The sequence below is a fragment of the Pyrus communis genome, chromosome 7 (genome assembly GCF_963583255.1).
Source record: "Pyrus communis chromosome 7, drPyrComm1.1, whole genome shotgun sequence".
In the NCBI taxonomy this organism is placed as follows: domain Eukaryota; kingdom Viridiplantae; phylum Streptophyta; class Magnoliopsida; order Rosales; family Rosaceae; genus Pyrus; species Pyrus communis.
The window spans coordinates 1,925,339-1,943,222 of NC_084809.1; the positions used below are offsets into that span (position 1 = coordinate 1,925,339).

The 17,884-nt window shown below is 37.7% G+C and overlaps 2 protein-coding genes and 1 long non-coding RNA gene across 5 annotated transcripts; 2 read left to right on the top strand and 1 right to left on the bottom strand.

Annotated features, from left to right (window-relative positions):
• Window positions 1–640: 640 nt before the first annotated feature.
• Window positions 641–2,842, bottom strand: LOC137740870 (uncharacterized). The gene is made up of 2 exons (XR_011069184.1): window positions 1,778–2,842; window positions 641–981 (listed from the first exon to the last, which is right to left on the bottom strand). It is a non-coding gene; the product is annotated as an uncharacterized lncRNA (long non-coding RNA).
• Window positions 2,843–8,748: 5,906 nt separating this feature from the next.
• LOC137739768 (xyloglucan glycosyltransferase 4-like) lies at window positions 8,749–12,067 on the top strand. Its single transcript, XM_068479473.1, has 4 exons — window positions 8,749–9,655; window positions 10,263–10,571; window positions 10,661–11,065; window positions 11,178–12,067. The coding sequence occupies exons 1-4, from the start codon at window positions 9,020–9,022 to the stop codon at window positions 11,814–11,816; spliced, it is 1,989 nt and encodes a 662-aa protein (XP_068335574.1). The 5' UTR covers window positions 8,749–9,019; the 3' UTR covers window positions 11,817–12,067.
• Window positions 12,068–13,720: 1,653 nt separating this feature from the next.
• On the top strand, window positions 13,721–16,197 carry LOC137739769 (uncharacterized). 3 transcript variants are annotated; one of them, XM_068479474.1, is made up of 9 exons: window positions 13,721–14,025; window positions 14,314–14,475; window positions 14,593–14,736; window positions 14,825–14,977; window positions 15,074–15,166; window positions 15,255–15,398; window positions 15,535–15,642; window positions 15,776–15,827; window positions 15,918–16,197. In XM_068479474.1, the coding sequence occupies exons 1-9, from the start codon at window positions 13,927–13,929 to the stop codon at window positions 15,950–15,952; spliced, it is 990 nt and encodes a 329-aa protein (XP_068335575.1). In that variant the 5' UTR covers window positions 13,721–13,926; the 3' UTR covers window positions 15,953–16,197. The 3 variants fall into 3 exon arrangements, with proteins under 3 accessions (XP_068335575.1, XP_068335577.1, XP_068335576.1); XM_068479476.1 differs by having other exon boundaries at window positions 14,885–14,977; XM_068479475.1 differs by having other exon boundaries at window positions 14,596–14,736.
• The last annotated feature ends 1,687 nt before the right edge of the window (window positions 16,198–17,884 follow it).

Here is a 17,884-nt window from a genome sequence, read left to right on the forward strand (position 1 = left end):
TCCCATCCCTCATGTACCACCTTAGAACATCCTTCCTGCATATGCCAACATTCCTCATACTGGAACTGTTTTTTGCCTCGACATGAAATGCACCTCGACCAGTTAATCAGCGCTGGAACATGATTAAACGTTGACTTACTCAAATGCCTTACTGTGAACCGCGAAATCAAGTCCACTCATTCTTGATTGCCCAAGGCGTGATCCAATCTTACTTTGATACCGCCCCCTTTTATCGTAAACCATGTAAATTTGTTCCTCGAGTAGCCTAGATCAATGAAATTGCAATGCTCCACCATGGAACGAAATCCCGCCATCTGCCTATCTAGTCTCACATTCACTACAAAAAATATGGGCACTGCGCACAATAAATTATATGTGCCCTTTGAGGCCAAAGAGCACCAAGACATGTGCCCATAGACCAATAGCAACAGTGCAACTACTAAGTTTGTATCTGTGCCCTCTATGGGCATCACCATTGCTAAAAGGGCACAATACACTGTTTGGTGTTCAAAGAGGCAGGCACAAATGGACCATTATTTGTGCCTGTTTTATCAGAAGACATTTTCCAGCCATATTGACACTTATATTATAATTGTGCCAACAAGAATTAAATATTAAAAAAATATCAAAATTAAAAAAATTGAAACTGAATTGAGGTAATTTTTTTTTTTTTTTAAATTTTCATAAAATGTAGAAAGCCTACAACACATTCTCAATCTCAGAAACATATATTGTAATGTTACATATTTCATCTCTAATGCAAAAAGAACTTGAAAGCAGACATTTTTGGACAAATGCATCTTCCCCAGCAAGCCTTGCACCTCATCAGAAGCCAAAACAAATACAGTCGACTTCAAAACAAAATAAGTCCAAAATTACACCTAAAAAGGAGTTGGTTAAAATCAATACGTAAAAGTTCCAGATCTGCCATATCAAAGATTCACCTCTTTTTCCAACTTGGTGGATGGTGCAATCATCCTCCTGAAATCCAAATGAAAGTGAAAATGAAATTAAAAAAAATAAAAAAAGAAAGGACCTATTTCCAGTCATGTTCAAGGACCAAAACTTTCAATTGGCATTAAGAACTCAATAGCAGTGATGCATTGCTACTTTGTTATACCAAATTATAGTGAACAAAATATGCAACTAAATTAAGCAGCAAAACCATCATTACCAGCAAACAAGATGTACAAAACAATAAAAGTTTGGACAATCATTGTTATGACATAAATTTCTAAGAAAGATAGAAACTACTAAGAACCTTATAGGCTCTACAACGCACAAGCTAATAAATAAGTATTTTCAAATCTAATTTTTAGCTTTAGTGAAGTCTTCCATGTTTCCATACGGAAAGATAAGATTCATGGAGCTGTTTAGTTTCTTAAGACTGCACGTTTCCTCACTGTTCAGTCTCTCCTAAGAGCAACCTAAACACTTAACTACAACTAAAAACTTGCAACAAAGCCCTCAAGTGGGTACTTGTAGGCTGTACCAATGTAATATATAGTCCATCCCTCTAAAATCCTTCCCCACTATTAGTTGTGTATAAACAGTTAAGAAGCTACAACATAACAATAGCATATGTTCATTTCTAACAATAAAATCATCCAGTAAGAAACGTACTCCTTATTAGACATCGTAGTGTTTTAGGGAGTGAAAACTCAAATCCGATCTTCACCTTTTATTATCAACATAATGTGATCATCAAGAAGTTAAATGAAGATAACAAATTAAATTTATGTTCATTTGCTAATAATGAAACAAGTAACAAACATACTTCATAAGTGACGTTTATTTGCCCCAATTGTCAAAACCACAGCTCTCCTGCAAGGCATCAAACAAGAAACCTCTTTTCCTTGAAAGTGAAAACAGTTAGGAATAAAAAGGAAAAATTGACGGGCATGGTAACAATACAAGAAATCAATACAATGCAATGAGACAAATCCGACAAAATTCACACTGAATGCCACATGAATTTTAGTTATGGAGATTTTGAGAAAGACTGAAAATTCATCATAATGAAAATCTGCTTATCAATGAAAGTGCACAACATTGTAACATTAGATTCAGAAAATGGTTTTAATTGGTTTTGATACGAAGCATTGTAAGTTAATCCCAAACATTTAATTCATGCTTCCAAAATTAACAAATTCTACAATTGCAAGAGAAACCCTACTTAAATATCTTAAATGCCAAAAACAAAAACTGCCCTTATCTGCTGAAAGATAAGGGCAATCAACCACAGTTACATTCTCGTATCTGCATTACCAAACACATAAAAACAGGGCAATCAACTCTCCATCCAAGAAAACAATACAACATTGTTATGACATTATCTTTCCATTTGCTCCACAGACGAACTAATCTGGATGATATATGCAGCATTTGGACCTCTCATTGCCAAAGTCATGACTAGTATTAAAAAATTAAAACCATCGATCTAATTCATTAAATTTGATCAACAAACAGAACACACAAATGTAGAACTACAAAAATTGATAGAACAAGAGAGACAGGGAGGTACATGAAAATTGTGTACGATAGGAGCGAATCTCCAAGTGAGTAAACTGTGACGTGCATACAGAAAATAAACAATAATAAATAACTCATATCTGAAAATATATAAACTCAAGCCGCAAAAAGAACACTAATTCAGATCTGGTGTGGCTTGAAAAAACCCAGATCTGGTACACATACAATCTCTTCTAACCAATTCCTCCATACAATTGTACCTACTTAAATTATAGGCAAAAAGTTCAGATTTTCATATATAAAATCACCACCCTTCAAATAATTCACATAAAAACACACAAAAACAAGCCAAGCTCTTAGAAATCGAAAGAAGGCTACGTTTAGGGTTAGGGTTTCTCGGGTTCTTACCTAAATCCAAGAATTTGAACCACTTTCTTACAGTTCAGCTTGAATTCAATCTCCCAAACAAAACCACTAACCAAATCTTCAACATGCCAAGTTAAAACCGAATTAGTCCTGAATCTCAAGAATTTTTCATATCTAAAAGTTAAAATTGAAGAAACCCACTTACATAGATAGGAAGCTCACTATGAGAGGATCAGTTTTCTCTATTGGGTCGAGATCTAGTTTTGGCCGAAACTTGGCCGGCGAGTCCGGCTTGGTCGTTTTAGAGAGAACAGAGAGGGAAGAGCCAGAACTAAAAATAAGGAAATATGAAAGAGATAAATATGAAGGATGTGTGTGGGTTAAGGGGAGAGGGAGAGAGAGAGAGAGAGAGAGAGAAAGTCGGATGGATGTGGGTGGGTTGAGGGGAGTATGATCTACGAAGGGTGTGGTGGGTAAGGGGAAGAGAGAGATAGAGTTGGATGGATGAGGGTGGGCTAAGGGGGAGTGATAGTGGGGATAATTACGAAGGGTGTCAGTGGGTTTAAGGGGGGAGAGAGAGAGTTGGATAGAAGTGGGTGAGTTAAGCGGAAAAGAGAGTGTTGGATGGATGTGGGCCACAAGTTTTTGAAAAAAACTAATAAAGAACAAAGAATCGTGTCTTTAGAAGTAAACTATGGGCACAAATAATATATTAGAGCCATTTTTTTCAATAAAGTTGTCAGATAATGTATTTGTGCCTATTTTCTTTTACAATAGGCACAATCAATGGTGCCCTCTATGAAATGGGAACTGTTTCAGTCTTTTGATGGTCAAACAGGCACAAAATTCTCAATTGTGTCCTTTATTTTGTACCCATAGCTCATTTTTCTTGTAGTGATTGCCTCCTTCCTGCTCATGAGCTTGGAGAGTCTCATTAAAATCACTTATACACAACCAAGGTTTTGACTCGTTGTCACAGAGAGATTCAAGTAGTCTCTTGTTCTTTCAATATTTCTCGTCAAGTTAGTTCTAAAACAACCACAAAATGTAGCGTTTTATATTATTTAGTTGTTATATCTGTAATCAAGTGATATGTCGGATTTCTTCTAGCATACGTATCTCATCATGGCAGCCACATTTATAGTGTTGAAGCTTTATTGCAAAATACCTAGAAGCATTTATGTGTCTACTACACGTGGGTAAATAACCGTTTTAACTGACGCTTTAACTTGAAGACTAGGGTTGAACTCTCTGTTGAGCAACTTCCGCAGGCCGGAAAGGTTGACCAAAAGAAAAAGTGATATGCTTCCACCAGAATGAGGAGAGGGGCCTGCAGATGTTTTGGATCACATGCCCACTAAGTTCCCACTATCTTCCGAGTTTTCCACCTAAAAGTGAAACCTTACAAAATGAGACTTCTTCGATAAACTAATGTACTCCTTTTGCGTGTGTATAATTTTATTTATTTATAAAAAGTGAAGATTAGAAGGATTCATTTGGACACATCTAAGCTTTGATATGTCAAATTCCTTTTTCCTTTGGGTTTCAGTTTCTTTGTAGCAAATTAGTAATTGGTCAATGTTTCCAAAAAAAAAAAAAAAAATTAGTAATTGGTCAAAGGAGTGAATTTTTAGTAGGAGCGTTAAGTGATCAAACTTGTAAAGCCGTCTAATAAGAAGTTGTTATGTTGTCAAGAGTAGTGCCATTTTCTTCAAGTATATGTCCAACATTATAAACCTCTCATGAAATTAAATCTCTCTTATATTAAATGGTTCCACTACTAATTGTACTAATACGTTTTGTATAAATCTCACACATATCAGATTGTACATGTGATTAAGTTAAGAACAATATTGATGTGAGTAATGAGTCACTAAACCGCCTCCAAAACTTTAACGTAGTGTTAGGCGAGAATGGGCCGGTTGTTGAATACACATCGGAAACGTCATGAAGACCTTATGCCTGAAGTTTAATTTTCCCTTAATTGAGAGCTGTTGCTTACTGATGATCAAGTCACTAAAACATGAAAGCATTTGGTATTTTGGAGATCAAAGCTTAGAACTTAACACGAATAAGCTCAGTTAATCAAAATAGCGTGATTAATCAAAATAACGTGATCGTCTCCTTACACTCGAGTTCGATCTTCCTTTCTTTTCTTTTCAGAGTATTGCACTGCAAAAAATATTGAAAATGGCCGCAGCCTCGTCCGCGGTCCAGGCATATCGCAGCAATGTGCACCTGGTTTGACTTTTCTCATTTTTCTAAACCCTAAAAAAGTTGACATGCTGAAAACAAATAAGATTAAATCGGAATTGTGAATGTGGGAGACTATTACTAAATACTCCTGTGAGGTAGTACGCATGAATCATTCACTTAATATAAAATACATTCAGACTTTCTGTGTTTTGCAATTGCATGCGGTGCTTATTTGTTTTAACAATAGTTGACTATAAAGGATGATAGGATCTCATACTCAAAAATCTTAGTTTTCGAATTTGTGTTTATGATCATAACCGTTTATACTATGTATCACTATATATATAAATCTTGATGTGATTAGTAATGGGTCACTGAACCGTCTCTAAAATTTTAACATGGTTTTAAGGTAGATTCATCATGTTATCCACTAAAAAGGGTCTCATGCAAGTATGAGCCGGGTGCTGAACCCACATCGGAAACGTCACGAAGACCTTATGCCTGAAGTTTTTCCCCTAATTGAGAGATGTTGCTTCATGAATTAAGGCTTTAAAACATGAAAGCAATTAGTATTTTGGAGATAAAAGCTCAAAACTTAACAAGAATAAGCTCAGTTAATCAAAATGGCGTGACTGCGTCTCCTTACAGTCAAGTTTGATCTTCTTTTTATTTTTATTTTCAGAGTATTCTACTGCAAAAAATTGAAAATGGCCGTAGCCCCGTCCGCAGTCCAAGCATGACGCAGCAACGTGTGCCTGGTTCGACGTCTCATTTTTACTAAACCCTAAAAATGTTCTGCATTCACGACATTGGTTTAAACGTTTCAGACTCTGATATGACTACAATATTATCGAAAGTTGACATGCTGAAAACGAAATAAGAAGATTAAATCGAAACTGTCAATGTGGGAGCCTAATACTAATACTCCTGTTAGGTGCCATGTATGAATCATTCATTTAATATGAACATGCACCTGGACTTTCTGTGTTCTGCAATTGCAAGCGGTGCTTATTTTTTATTTTTTATCATGTTTACATAAAAAATGTACAAAGTTGTTAATTAAAGTTATTAAAGTTTAATTAAACAAGCATGCAGGGCAGATTACACAATCAAAAGTCCAAATCACAAGCTAGATCTCACTTAATGACAGCCATACCAAATCATGAATTATAGGTCTTGTTCAATGTTCATTTACTTTTATTAGTCATGTCAATGTTTTAACCGATAATTATGCTGTTAAGTGATGATGAGACAAGTGTGGAGCTTATATTTAATTATTAATAATTTAAAAATTAGTAGATTGTTTCAATTCATTTAATGTTCTATTTAAAAATTAAAAAAGGATTAGCTGCCTCGCCATTGAATAGGGCAACCACTTTGTCGTCTGATACGATCTCCGCCATCACCCAGAAACACTCATTTCGCTGTCTCTTTTCCGGCTGTCCCAGCCGCCTGAAATAAGCGTCCACAGCCGACACAAAAACGCTATCGGGAATCCCCTTATTTATCACGTTCCCCCTAAGCTCCCTCTCGACCTCGTGTACTTCCCCCAACCCCACCAGCTCTTCATTGCCAGTATCGAGAGGCTCTGATGGTGGTCCATTCTCTCAGCGCCCTCATGCACTTGCGATGCTCAGGTTCAGGAGAAGCTTTCTCTCTCCGAAATCGGAGACGTTGTCGAGGTTGATCTTTGAGATGAGGTATGTGGTTCATCCGGAGCATGAGTAAGTGAGATCAAAGCTCCGAAGATCGTGCCAGATGAGGCCGGTCTTGAGGTAGAAGGAGGCGGACTTGTTCGCCAGGCAAGAAACGCTAGCAAGTTTGCTATCATGGGTTGTTCTTACAAAGGATCGGACTAATGATGTATATAATACTTGAATTCTCAATATAGATGCTACTAGTTGGTTCTCATCCTTCAGAGACAATGTACCAGATATTTTAGCACTCACCAATGAGGCGGAGATGTCACTGGCGATGAATAAGAGGTCAGCAGTGACGTGGTGGAGTGGGCTTAGTCTTCGGCTCCGGATGCGCTGGTTTAGATTCCAAGTCAGTAAAATATGAGTTCCATGCTTGCCACCTCATCTGTCACATCCCGGTCCGGGGACCATTTCCCTGGTCCGCTCCACAACCGTAGCATGATATTGTTCGTTTTGGGTCCCGACCACGTCCTCACGGTTTTGTTTTTGGAAACTCAGAAAGAGAACTTTCCAATGGGTCACCCATCCGGGAATGCTCTCGAGCGTTACTCGCTTAACTTTGGAGTTCCTACGGAACCCGAAACCAATGAACTCTCAAAAGACCTCGTGCTAGGTAGGGATGAGAATATACATATAAGGATCACTCCCTTGTGCGATGTGGGATGTCACAATCCACCCCCTTAGGGGTCCGTCGTCCTCGTCGGCACACTCGCGACCAGGGTTAGGCTCTGATACCAAATTGTCACATCCCAGCCCAGGGGAACCCCTTCCCGGGCCCGCTCCACCACCGTAGCACGATATTGTTCGCTTTGGGCCTCGACCACGTCCTCACGATTTTGTTTTTGGGAACTCATACGAGAACTTCTCGATGGGTCACCCATCTTGGGAATGCTCTCGCGCGCTACTCACTTAACTTCGGAGTTCCTACGGAACCCGAAACCAGTGAGCTTCCAAAATACCTCGTGCTAGGTAGGGATGTGAATATGCATACAAGGATCACTTCTCTGGACGATGTGAGATGTCACATCATCACTTAATAGCTAATTTGACAAATTGACTGCGATTGTATGACATTGGTGCAAAATTGTGAGCCATTGTATGAATTACAGAAATTAAAAGACATTGTATGAATTAAAAATTGGACAAAAATCTGAGTAGAAATGGTGACAAAATTGACAATCATGATTCATGAGGGTCGACATAAAGCGACACTTTAGAGTTGCTAAAAACTAAATTAAAAAAATCTGATGACAAAGTAGAACATGGTCTAAATTTCATGAAAATTTTTTAAGGCTCGTTTGTATGTATTTTAAAATGATTGAAAATGCTTTTAGAAATTTTTTTTTGAGTTCCAAAAACATTATTTTTTAGAATTTATTTGTATATTTATTAAAGATTGATTTTAAAAATATTTTCATAAAAAACGATTTCGATCATTTTAAAAATACATCTAAACGAACTCATCATTAATGTTAAAAACGGAAAAGAGGAAGTGAAACTTCAGTGCATGTGGAGCTCGAAAATAAGCAGACAAGAACCACTTTCTATGTGGGGCGAGGGGCTGTGATCTGCCATCTGGTTGTAACCTGGCTGTCATCATAAACGGACAACCCAAGATTGACGCACGTCAGGACTCGATTGCTCCTCATAGAACCAAATTAAACGAGATTCAAACATCTTAAAAAAAAAAAAAAAAAATCAAGGTTTGGAGAGATTTTTCAATCTGATCGGCACAGGAGATCCGATTGGCACACAAGATGGTACATCATATATCACTATACAAATGATAGGATATGTGCGTTAAAAAGTTAATAACTTAAAAAATAAAATTTTTCACTATTTACATAAAAATACATGTTGTAGCACCCATTCCCATCATAATGAAAAATTTGTCTAAGGTTTGGATGCCAATTTACATTCACTAAGCTTAATCTACTGTGCCTGATCATCATTGGCTAATTAAGAAATATATAAATATATAATTAAGAAACTGGCCTGAACGTTCCATTTCTTATTGATCAAAAGGAATTTGGATCTCTCTCCTGCTTCCTTTGTTGTTCACAGCGGCTCAGGAGAGTTCATACTATCTCTCCTCTCTCTAGAATTCAATATTTAAAAGATCCAGATTTCAGTGGAAACTGCATAAAAAGTTGAAAACTTTCATGGGTTCTTCCCATATCTGAAAACCAGTAAATCTTCAGCTTAAAGATTTGATCTTTGATTCATTGGCAGAGTATTTGTTTCCCGTTCCTCTGTTTTTTCTGTGGGAATCGGATTCCCAAGCAATGGCTCCGAGCACAGTCGTGGTCACAATCGAAAAGCCCGAAAACCCGTCACAGAAGCACAATATTTTGGATTCCTCAGCCTTTCTGGAGAAACAGAAGGCCGTGAGCACCAAGCAATTCACATGGGTTCTTCTCCTCAAAGTGAACAGAGTATTCGCCTGCCTCTCATGGCTGCCAATGGCGTTGAGGGCAATGTTCCTTTCGCTTAAAAAGCGCATTGCGCGGTCTGACTTGACCGACGAAGAGCCAAAAACCCGAGGAAGGCTGTACAAATTCATCAAAGTCTTCCTCGGATTGTCGATTTTGGCTCTGGTCATGGAAGTAGTTGCGCATTACAAGAACTGGAATTTGAATTTGTATCGGCCATGGGAGGTGCAGGGTCTGGTGCAGTGGTGCTACATGGTTTGGTTGACTTTCAGAGTTGACTATATTGCCCCTGCGGCTATCATGATGTCCAACTTCTGCGTTGTGCTTTTTCTGATTCAATCTTTTGATCGATTGGTTTTGTGTGTTGGATGCTTCTGGATCAAGTACAAGAAGATAAAGCCAACTATTGCAGAAGATGCTTTTGACATTGAAGATCCTTCTAGTTTTCCAATGGTGCTTATTCAGATCCCTATGTGCAATGAGAGAGAGGTAACAGAGCAATCTAGCTCATTGAATTTTTACTTCTTTTCACTGCCTACTTCTTTTTCTGTCTGTTGGCAATTGGCATTTGTTATCGGATTTAGATCAGATAGCGGAGTGGATTGAAGAGCAACTTGATAGGCGTAAGTTTAGAAACAACAAATTTTAGGGATTGGTTGATAGTGGATTATGGGGCCCAATTCCGAGCTTGGACCTCCAACCTGCAAAGCCCGGGTTTTGCTCGTTGTGAACTTACGCCTATCAAGTTGCTCTCAACTCATTCGGCCACCTGTATTTTGAAAAACTCTATGTACCTTTTTTGGATTGTATTTCCAAGTCAATTGACATTTGTTGTTAGAACAAATGACGGAATGGATCGAAGAACTACTTGATAGGCATAACTTCAGGAATATCAAAACTTAGGCTTTGCGGGTTGAACTTGCAAAGCCTAGATTTTGATGTTTATGGACTAACGTCTTTCAAGCTGTTCTTCGATCCATTCTGCCATTGGTTCTGCCTCAACTTTATATTACCTTTTTGTATTCTGCTTTCGTTCAATTCCAATTATGTGAAGCCTTCTTCTATTGCTTATATATATATCTTTCCTAACTCGTAGGTGTATGAACAAGCAATTGCATCTGCATGCCAGATGGATTGGCCAAGAGACAGACTTTTGATTCAGGTTCTAGATGACTCAGATGATATAAATTTGCAGAATTTGATCAAAGACGAAGTCTCGTTGTGGCATCAGAAAGGTGTAAACATAATCTACAGACATCGGTTGATTAGAACCGGCTACAAAGCCGGCAACCTTAAGTCCGCTATGGGTTGTGATTATGTCAAAGACTATGAGTTCGTGGCAATTTTCGATGCTGATTTCACTCCGAATTCTGATTACCTTAAGCTGACAGTTCCTCATTTCAAGGTGAGGACAACTTCCTTATCGATCTTGTTTTTATTGTTACATTAAAGGGGCTCGAACTTTGGACTAACGATCCTGAGATTTTGTCGCAGGGAAATCCGGAACTAGGACTTGTCCAGGCTCGATGGTCCTTCGTGAACAAGGACGAGAACTTACTCACAAGGCTCCAAAACATCAATTTGTGCTTCCATTTTGAAGTGGAACAGCAAGTGAATGGAGTGTTTCTCAATTTCTTTGGGTTCAATGGGACCGCAGGAGTTTGGAGAATCAAGGCTTTGGAAGAATCAGGAGGCTGGCTGGAGAGAACAACCGTTGAGGACATGGACATTGCTGTTCGAGCACACTTGAACGGATGGAAAATGATCTTCCTCAACGATGTCAGAGTCCTCTGTGAATTGCCAGAGTCTTATGAAACTTACAAGAAGCAGCAGCACCGTTGGCATTCGGGTCCAATGCAGCTCTTCAGATTGTGTCTTCCTGCTATCTTGACTTCCAAGGTACAGATTTCATCGTTCAACTTTGTTCCATTGATTGCTTCCAAAGAAATGCTTGAATTGTTTGTTTATGTATCGCGTTCTAATCTTCCGAAATTATGTGAATTTTGTGCAGATATCGATTTGGAAGAAATCGAACTTGATATTTCTTTTCTTTCTGTTGAGGAAGCTAATTCTTCCCTTCTACTCATTCACATTGTTTTGTATCATACTTCCACTGACCATGTTCTTACCCGAGGCTGAACTTCCTCTTTGGGTAATCTGCTACATTCCGATTTTCATGTCCTTTCTAAACATCCTCCCGTCCCCGAAATCTTTCCCTTTCTTGGTCCCCTACTTGCTCTTCGAGAACACAATGTCCGTCACAAAATTCAACGCCATGGTCTCGGGGCTATTTCAGCTCGGAAGTTCTTACGAGTGGGTGGTGACAAAGAAGACCGGAAGATCATCTGAGTCAGATTTGCTAGCCTATGCTGAGAGGGAATCGATGTCTGCGAGCGAAGAGAAGATCCTGAGGAGGAACTCCGAGTCGGGTCTAGAATTGTTAAGCAAACTCAAGGAACAAGAAGTGGTAGCTCCGAAGAAAAAGAAGAACGGGATATACAGGAAGGAGCTTGCTCTTGCTTTCTTGCTGCTCACTGCAGCAGCCAGAAGCTTCTTATCTGCTCATGGAGTTCACTTCTACTTCTTGCTTTTCCAAGGCTTGTCATTTCTTGCTGTAGGGCTGGACTTAATAGGTGAGCAGATGGGCTAAAAAAACCTAAAACAAAGTGCAATATTTTTTTTCCCATAGTTAATTTTTTTACAGCTATGATGAACCCTAATTACGGACGAGAAATTATTGCGTGGGACAGATCAGATGGTGTGTAAAAGTTGAATTCATTTTTACGTGTAGAAATATTTTCCGTTTTGTTAGAAGGTATAAGAAATGAGTTAATTGTGGTATATGTCATCGGTGTATGAAGTATTGACAATTAAGTATAAACAACTCAGTTATTTTTTATTGTTTTATGAATCTCTGCTTTTTACACTCTTTGCGTTCGTTTACACTTCCTCTTCTTGCTCCTATACGTTCCGCTCTCTGATTTATTGATTTACGAAAGCATAAAAGGAAAGAGTGCGAAAATCGTCACCAAAAGTTTAAAAACAAACACAAAACTTAACCAACTCAACAAACAACTGAGAAACAAAATGTACCAAACATAGTAGTTTATAAAAGGAACATATTGTGTTACCTAAATTCGAGCCATAATCGGATTTATGCTGCGTAAATTATAACCGAGATTCGAAACTAAGACGGTGTTGATTTCTGAAACGTTTAATCTGTGTACAGATTGAGCAATGCATTAGCTGTTAGATGTAGACAGATACGTAGGAGGTGCGGTGCAGGCAATCAAGGGGAACATGTGCAGATGTGACATGTTAACATGTCTGCATCTGGTGGCAACTAAAATGAAACTGTGAGAACACTTGACATGCCCACAACTATGAATTGAGACACCTCGGTCATCCTCCTACAGTCCTACCTAGTTTGGAGTTATTTCAAATTGACATGCTCGACTTCTTACAATACGAATCAAATGTTCTTGCAGCAATCTATTTGATTGTATCGAAGGACATAGTGAGTTGAGATTTTCTTATTAGGTCAGGTTATTTCACCGGGCAGGTGAATAATTTTTGCTTCATTAGTTTCTATATTTCTACTAATCGAAGTCGGACATATATACAAAAGTAATTAACTAAAAGAATAATGCTTACTTTTCCTTCATGAGAGATGAGCTCATTCCTCCACTTGCAAATAACGTATATATATTTTTCATAATTGGAACTGTTCAATATCTTAATATTTATTTGAAGACTATCTCTACAAAAATCAGTTGGATCAGTGATCGTTTAGTCATTCAAATATCTCTACTAATTAATAAAATACTCATTGTTAACCAAAACCCTATGAAATTACCAGTTTAATCTTCTAATCAAATTTTGTTTTTTTTTTCAAAGCCTCACCTCCATGTAATCTTAACATATATCTAATTAAAATAAATAAATAAATAAATAAACTTCCCACTCTATCATTCTCTTCCTCCCTCCTTCTATTTCAAAAACAAAAATAAAAAATAATTTTCTCATACACTTTGCGTGTACTCATGTACTAGTATCAAATAAATCAACCCATATTCACTAGATATTGGACCACCTGTAAGTTTCTATATACTCAAAATCTTTGATTTATTTACGTAGAAGAATTACACTCTAGAAGTGGTAAGTATTTTTCATTTCAAATAATCAAACTAATGGTTAATATTCAATTAATTTAGAGTCGTTTGATATTGTTTTGTTTTAGTCTTTAAAGCTCATTTGATAAACATTAACCATCAAATTATCAAGAAAAAAAAAACTAGTTTCAATTTCAAGTTTTCATTTCGTACATTCTCTTCATTTTCCCTTACATCACGGCGTAGGTTCGAATTCCGTCGATGACTAACCTAATATTTAATCTATCAAAATATACTGTTTGACAAAAAAAACTCCGTTACCGAGAAGAAAAACATGTTGGGCCCTGAGACATAGCTCGACCCATGAGGCCCATTGGCGTTTCTTCCTTTCTACTTTCAAGTAAACTTTACCGGGGTGAGTCACTAGCAGCACTGACTCGACGTGTGGAGGCGTCTCCATCATTCGATTTTTCAAAATTCAAACTTTCCTTCGCCTCAAAGCAAATTCATGCTCCGCAACTCAGCACCATTTTCCCTTACTAATATTTAGGGTTTCATCATCGTTGTTTGCATTGCTTAAATTCGTAAACTTTTTGACATTGGGGAAATTGCAGTGCTGGGTTTTGAAAGCTAGCAGTTGGAGCTTCAATGGCGGAAGAAGGTGATGCTTTTTATGTTGTTCGGAAAGGGGACGTTATTGGCATTTACAAAAACTTCACGGATTGCCAAAACCAAGCCTGTTCTTCGGTAAATTCTTTCCACCCTTTTATCAATGTTATAGAAAACTTGATCAATTTTGGCTGACCTAATTGAATTTTCAATTGGGTTTTCTTTAATTTGTTAAAATAATCGTAATTTGTTGCTGCATTGTTTGGTTATGGCGTATCTTTTGCTAAAAGTCTTGTGCTTTCTGGTGGTAGTGAGAGATTTCTGCTTCTAGTTACAGTTTATGGTGTAAATATGCTTCTAGAGATTAATAAAAAAGTGCTTTTGTAAGAAGTTACCATGCATATGAGGTTTTGTTTTGCTTTTTAGGTATGCAATCCTTCTGTAAGTGTGTACGAAGGCCACTGTTTGCCGAAGGAGGCTGAGGAGTACCTCGTCTCCCACGGCCTTAAGAATGCTTCTTATACTATCAGTGCCAGTGATGTGAAAGATGACTCTCTTTTCGGAAAACTCGTTGCTTGCCCTATCCAGGTTTGATGATTTGCTCTTCTTTTTTCCATGGCATGTGGCATGGATATAGGTATCTTATCGTAGACGATCTTTTATTTGGTCACTGATTGTGTAAGTGGGCATGTTCATAATTTTCAGCAGCCAGATTCTCCTGCCATTGACTCACCGCCAAAGAGATCGCATGAGGCGGTTGGCGCTGCTGCATTCCCGAACTCTCAGACTCAGAGAAAGCATTTCAAATCTGATATTCAAACTGAAGCTGTTGCAAATTCATCTAGTTGTGTAAGTTTCCGTCGATTGTATCCACTAATACTTTATAGTAACCTTAATCTACCTATGTTTCTACTTGTGCATATTCATAATTTTTCAGCAGCCGGATTCTTCTATAGTAAAATCAGCTGCCAAGGACTCACCACCTAAGAGATTGCAGGACATGATTGGATCTACTCCATTCCCGATATCTCAGAGGAGGCATTTCACACCGGATAACCACATTGAAAATCTTGGAATTTCTTCGTTTTGTGTAAGTTTTATTTGTGAAATCGAATGTGTCGAATCACATTGGTATGCTTATTATAGGTGAAGATTTGAAAAATGTTTGTGACCTGTCTTTTTTCAGCAAACCTGTATACTTGAGTTTGATGGTGCTTCAAAAGGAAATCCTGGACTAGCTGGTGCAGGAGCTGTGCTACGAGCTGAAGATGGAAGCGCTGTATGCACTTCATCGAAATAATTTAGTTCCTTTTACAGCATATTTTTTGTAAATTCTAGCCCTTCAATTATATGGTTGGGTTTTATAGGTGTACCGTTTGCGTGAAGGGGTGGGAATTGCAACAAATAACGTTGCAGAATATCGAGCTGTAATTCTGGGATTGAAATATGCTCTTGAGAAAGGATATAAACACATTCATGTTAAAGGAGACTCTAAACTTGTCTGCATGCAGGTTCGTAGCTGGGTGGATGTTATAGCACTTTGAGTTTTTAAAGTTCTTCGTTTTCTTCTCCTTACCCTGTTTCCTTAATTATTTCATATTTGTGTGTCCTTAAGCTTTACGATGCTTTCTGTCTCTGATAAAACAGGTTCAAGGTCTCTGGAAAACGAAAAATCAGAATATGGCTGACCTGTGTGAAGTGGCCAAGGAGCTCAAAGACAAGTTTATGTCATTTGAGATCAATCATGTTCTTAGGGTAAGTTCAGTCATGGTAGAAGAAAATTGTGTAAAGTAATACTTGTGTGATAAATCTTCACTAGTCGAAGAACTCATTTTTGAGGAGAACACATTGCTCTTCCGAAAGTGACGCATTCTGCTATTTGTTGCAGGAATACAATTCTGAGGCTGATGTTCAAGCAAACCGAGCAATTAATCTTCGAGGTGAGTGGCTTCCAAGTGTACCAAATTCATCAGGTTTTGATTGTTTATGCTTTCATTTATTCGAACTGATTGGATCTTATGCTTGAACAGATGGACAAGTTGAAGTGGATTGGAATGGGAAGTAGCTCAAACAAAATGCTGGGAAGGGGAAGGCGTCGTTTTGTAAGCCGAAAGAATTAGTCTATTAAATTCGAACTTGTTTAAATCATATGCAATCGGATTCTGTTGGGTAAAAGATGTTTCGAAAACTTCTGATGGAGCAAAGCACTCCTTGATGTAAAGTTTTCAGTGCTCATTTTGGAATCCAAAACTTGTTGCTAATATAAGGCTCGTCTGAGAGTGCTAATGTTGGAAGCACTTTTGCTCATAAGCAATTTTGTTCTTAGTATATTTATATTTCATGGGCTCGTTTAGAAGTGCTTTTAAAATGATTGAAAGCGCTTTTAGGACCCAAAATCAATTTCACCAAAACGCTTTGAATTATTTTAAAAGCACTTTCAAACGAACCTTAATATATAGGAAGAGAGTGAGATTCAAAAGTGGGTGTAAATTTGAGAGGATGAAAATCATGGACGGCCGGGATTAATTTCCCAGATTCTAGGATACTAGATAGGGTGCCAAAGACCCAAAAGGCCCAATCAATCTAGGTTCGGAGTCTTAGTTGAAGAAGACAGAAGTTGGTTGGATAATGTTTTGGTGAGAAAAAAAAACAGAGGAATCAAAAACGAGAAACACTTGCAATGTCCAAAATGACGAGAAACGTCCATAAACTTGACGAACTAATTGAATGGACTAAGGGACACTACCATGAATTGAAAGTTCAAGAGGGTCATATAATCCAAATGAAACTTAAGAGAGCTATGTGAAACACGGCTTATAATTCAGATCTTGGTTTTATTTTGATTATTTAACAATTAAATGTCTCTATAAGTTTTTTCGACTTTCGAAAATGTGGGTTACCGTAGCAAAGCAACTAGATGGTTCTTTTTTCCAAACTAAATAACCAAATGTTAAAATAAAAAAAAAAATAAAAAATCCAAAACTAACTACCATTTCCCGTATCACACTAGTGATATATTCACATGTAGGGCAGACAATTGCATTCGTGTACCGCTGCATACTTGTGAGTGAAATGTTTTCCAAGGCAAACACACATGATTCATCTTGGTTCTGTATTAACCCGTTAGCTTGTTTAGTGTTATGCACGACATGGATGAATTGCACTTTCAGTTCTGACTTCTGAGCTCTCCATATGTAAAATATGAGATTTTTTACGGTAGTCCGAAGTATTTCATATTCCGAATGTTTTAATCTTTTGATATTTGTGCAAAAATATCAAAACTTTACTGTTAAACACGCAAGTTCTTTCATATTCCGAAGCAACTTAGGTCATCTCCAACCGAAAGATCTAGAGGGCCGAAAATAGCTTGAAAACCGTCTCCAACTGGCTGGCCACTTTCAGTCAGGCCGCTGGCTAGCCCAATTTCAATTTTGTTTGTTTTTTTTTTTTTGGGGTTCTTTTCCATTAGCCCAACCCCTTTTTTATTTTTTGTTCATTTCCGTTTGCCCAGCCCACTTTAGAGTTTAGGGCTTAGTTTTTTTTTATGGTCCCAACCCATTTTTTGTTTTTATGCCCAGTAGGCTTTTTTGTTTTTTCTTTTTTTTTTTCTCTAATTTTTTTCTTACACAATTTCTTTTCACATTACATACTATAACCATTTGATTCTCGATTGGAGACGATTTTTTGTGACAAGGCTAAAACGAGCCCTATAACCCTTTGACTCTCGGTTGGAGATGATAAGGATATGGCCTTGCATTGTTTATTAAAATATTAATTTTTTAAAAGATCAAAGGATTAAAATGAGTTATCTGATCAACCTTCGGTTGAAGATGAATTTTAGAATTTCTGGTAAAACATATGGACTTAAACCACGCACGCTCGTTGAGTTGGAGTCTTCCCACATTCCTTGCTTTACGTACAGGCAAGGCCGTTTTCATATAATAATTTCATCCGTACAAATTTGTATGTTTGCGTTTTACAGGTTGGCCCTAGATTA

What these genes read in the sequence shown, in the direction of transcription:
- LOC137739769 (XM_068479474.1), top strand. Translation starts at nt 13,927, where the DNA reads ATGGCGGAAGAAGGTGATGCTTTTTATGTTGTTCGGAAAGGGGACGTT. An exon ending in CTAAACTTGTCTGCATGCAG is followed by an intron (nt 15,399 to 15,534) that starts GTTCGTAGCTGG and finishes CTGATAAAACAG; the next exon opens with GTTCAAGGTCTCTGGAAAAC. An exon ending in CCGAGCAATTAATCTTCGAG is followed by an intron (nt 15,828 to 15,917) that starts GTGAGTGGCTTC and finishes ATGCTTGAACAG; the next exon opens with ATGGACAAGTTGAAGTGGAT.
- LOC137739768 (XM_068479473.1), top strand. Translation starts at nt 9,020, where the DNA reads ATGGCTCCGAGCACAGTCGTGGTCACAATCGAAAAGCCCGAAAACCCG. An exon ending in TGACAGTTCCTCATTTCAAG is followed by an intron (nt 10,572 to 10,660) that starts GTGAGGACAACT and finishes ATTTTGTCGCAG; the next exon opens with GGAAATCCGGAACTAGGACT. An exon ending in CTGCTATCTTGACTTCCAAG is followed by an intron (nt 11,066 to 11,177) that starts GTACAGATTTCA and finishes AATTTTGTGCAG; the next exon opens with ATATCGATTTGGAAGAAATC.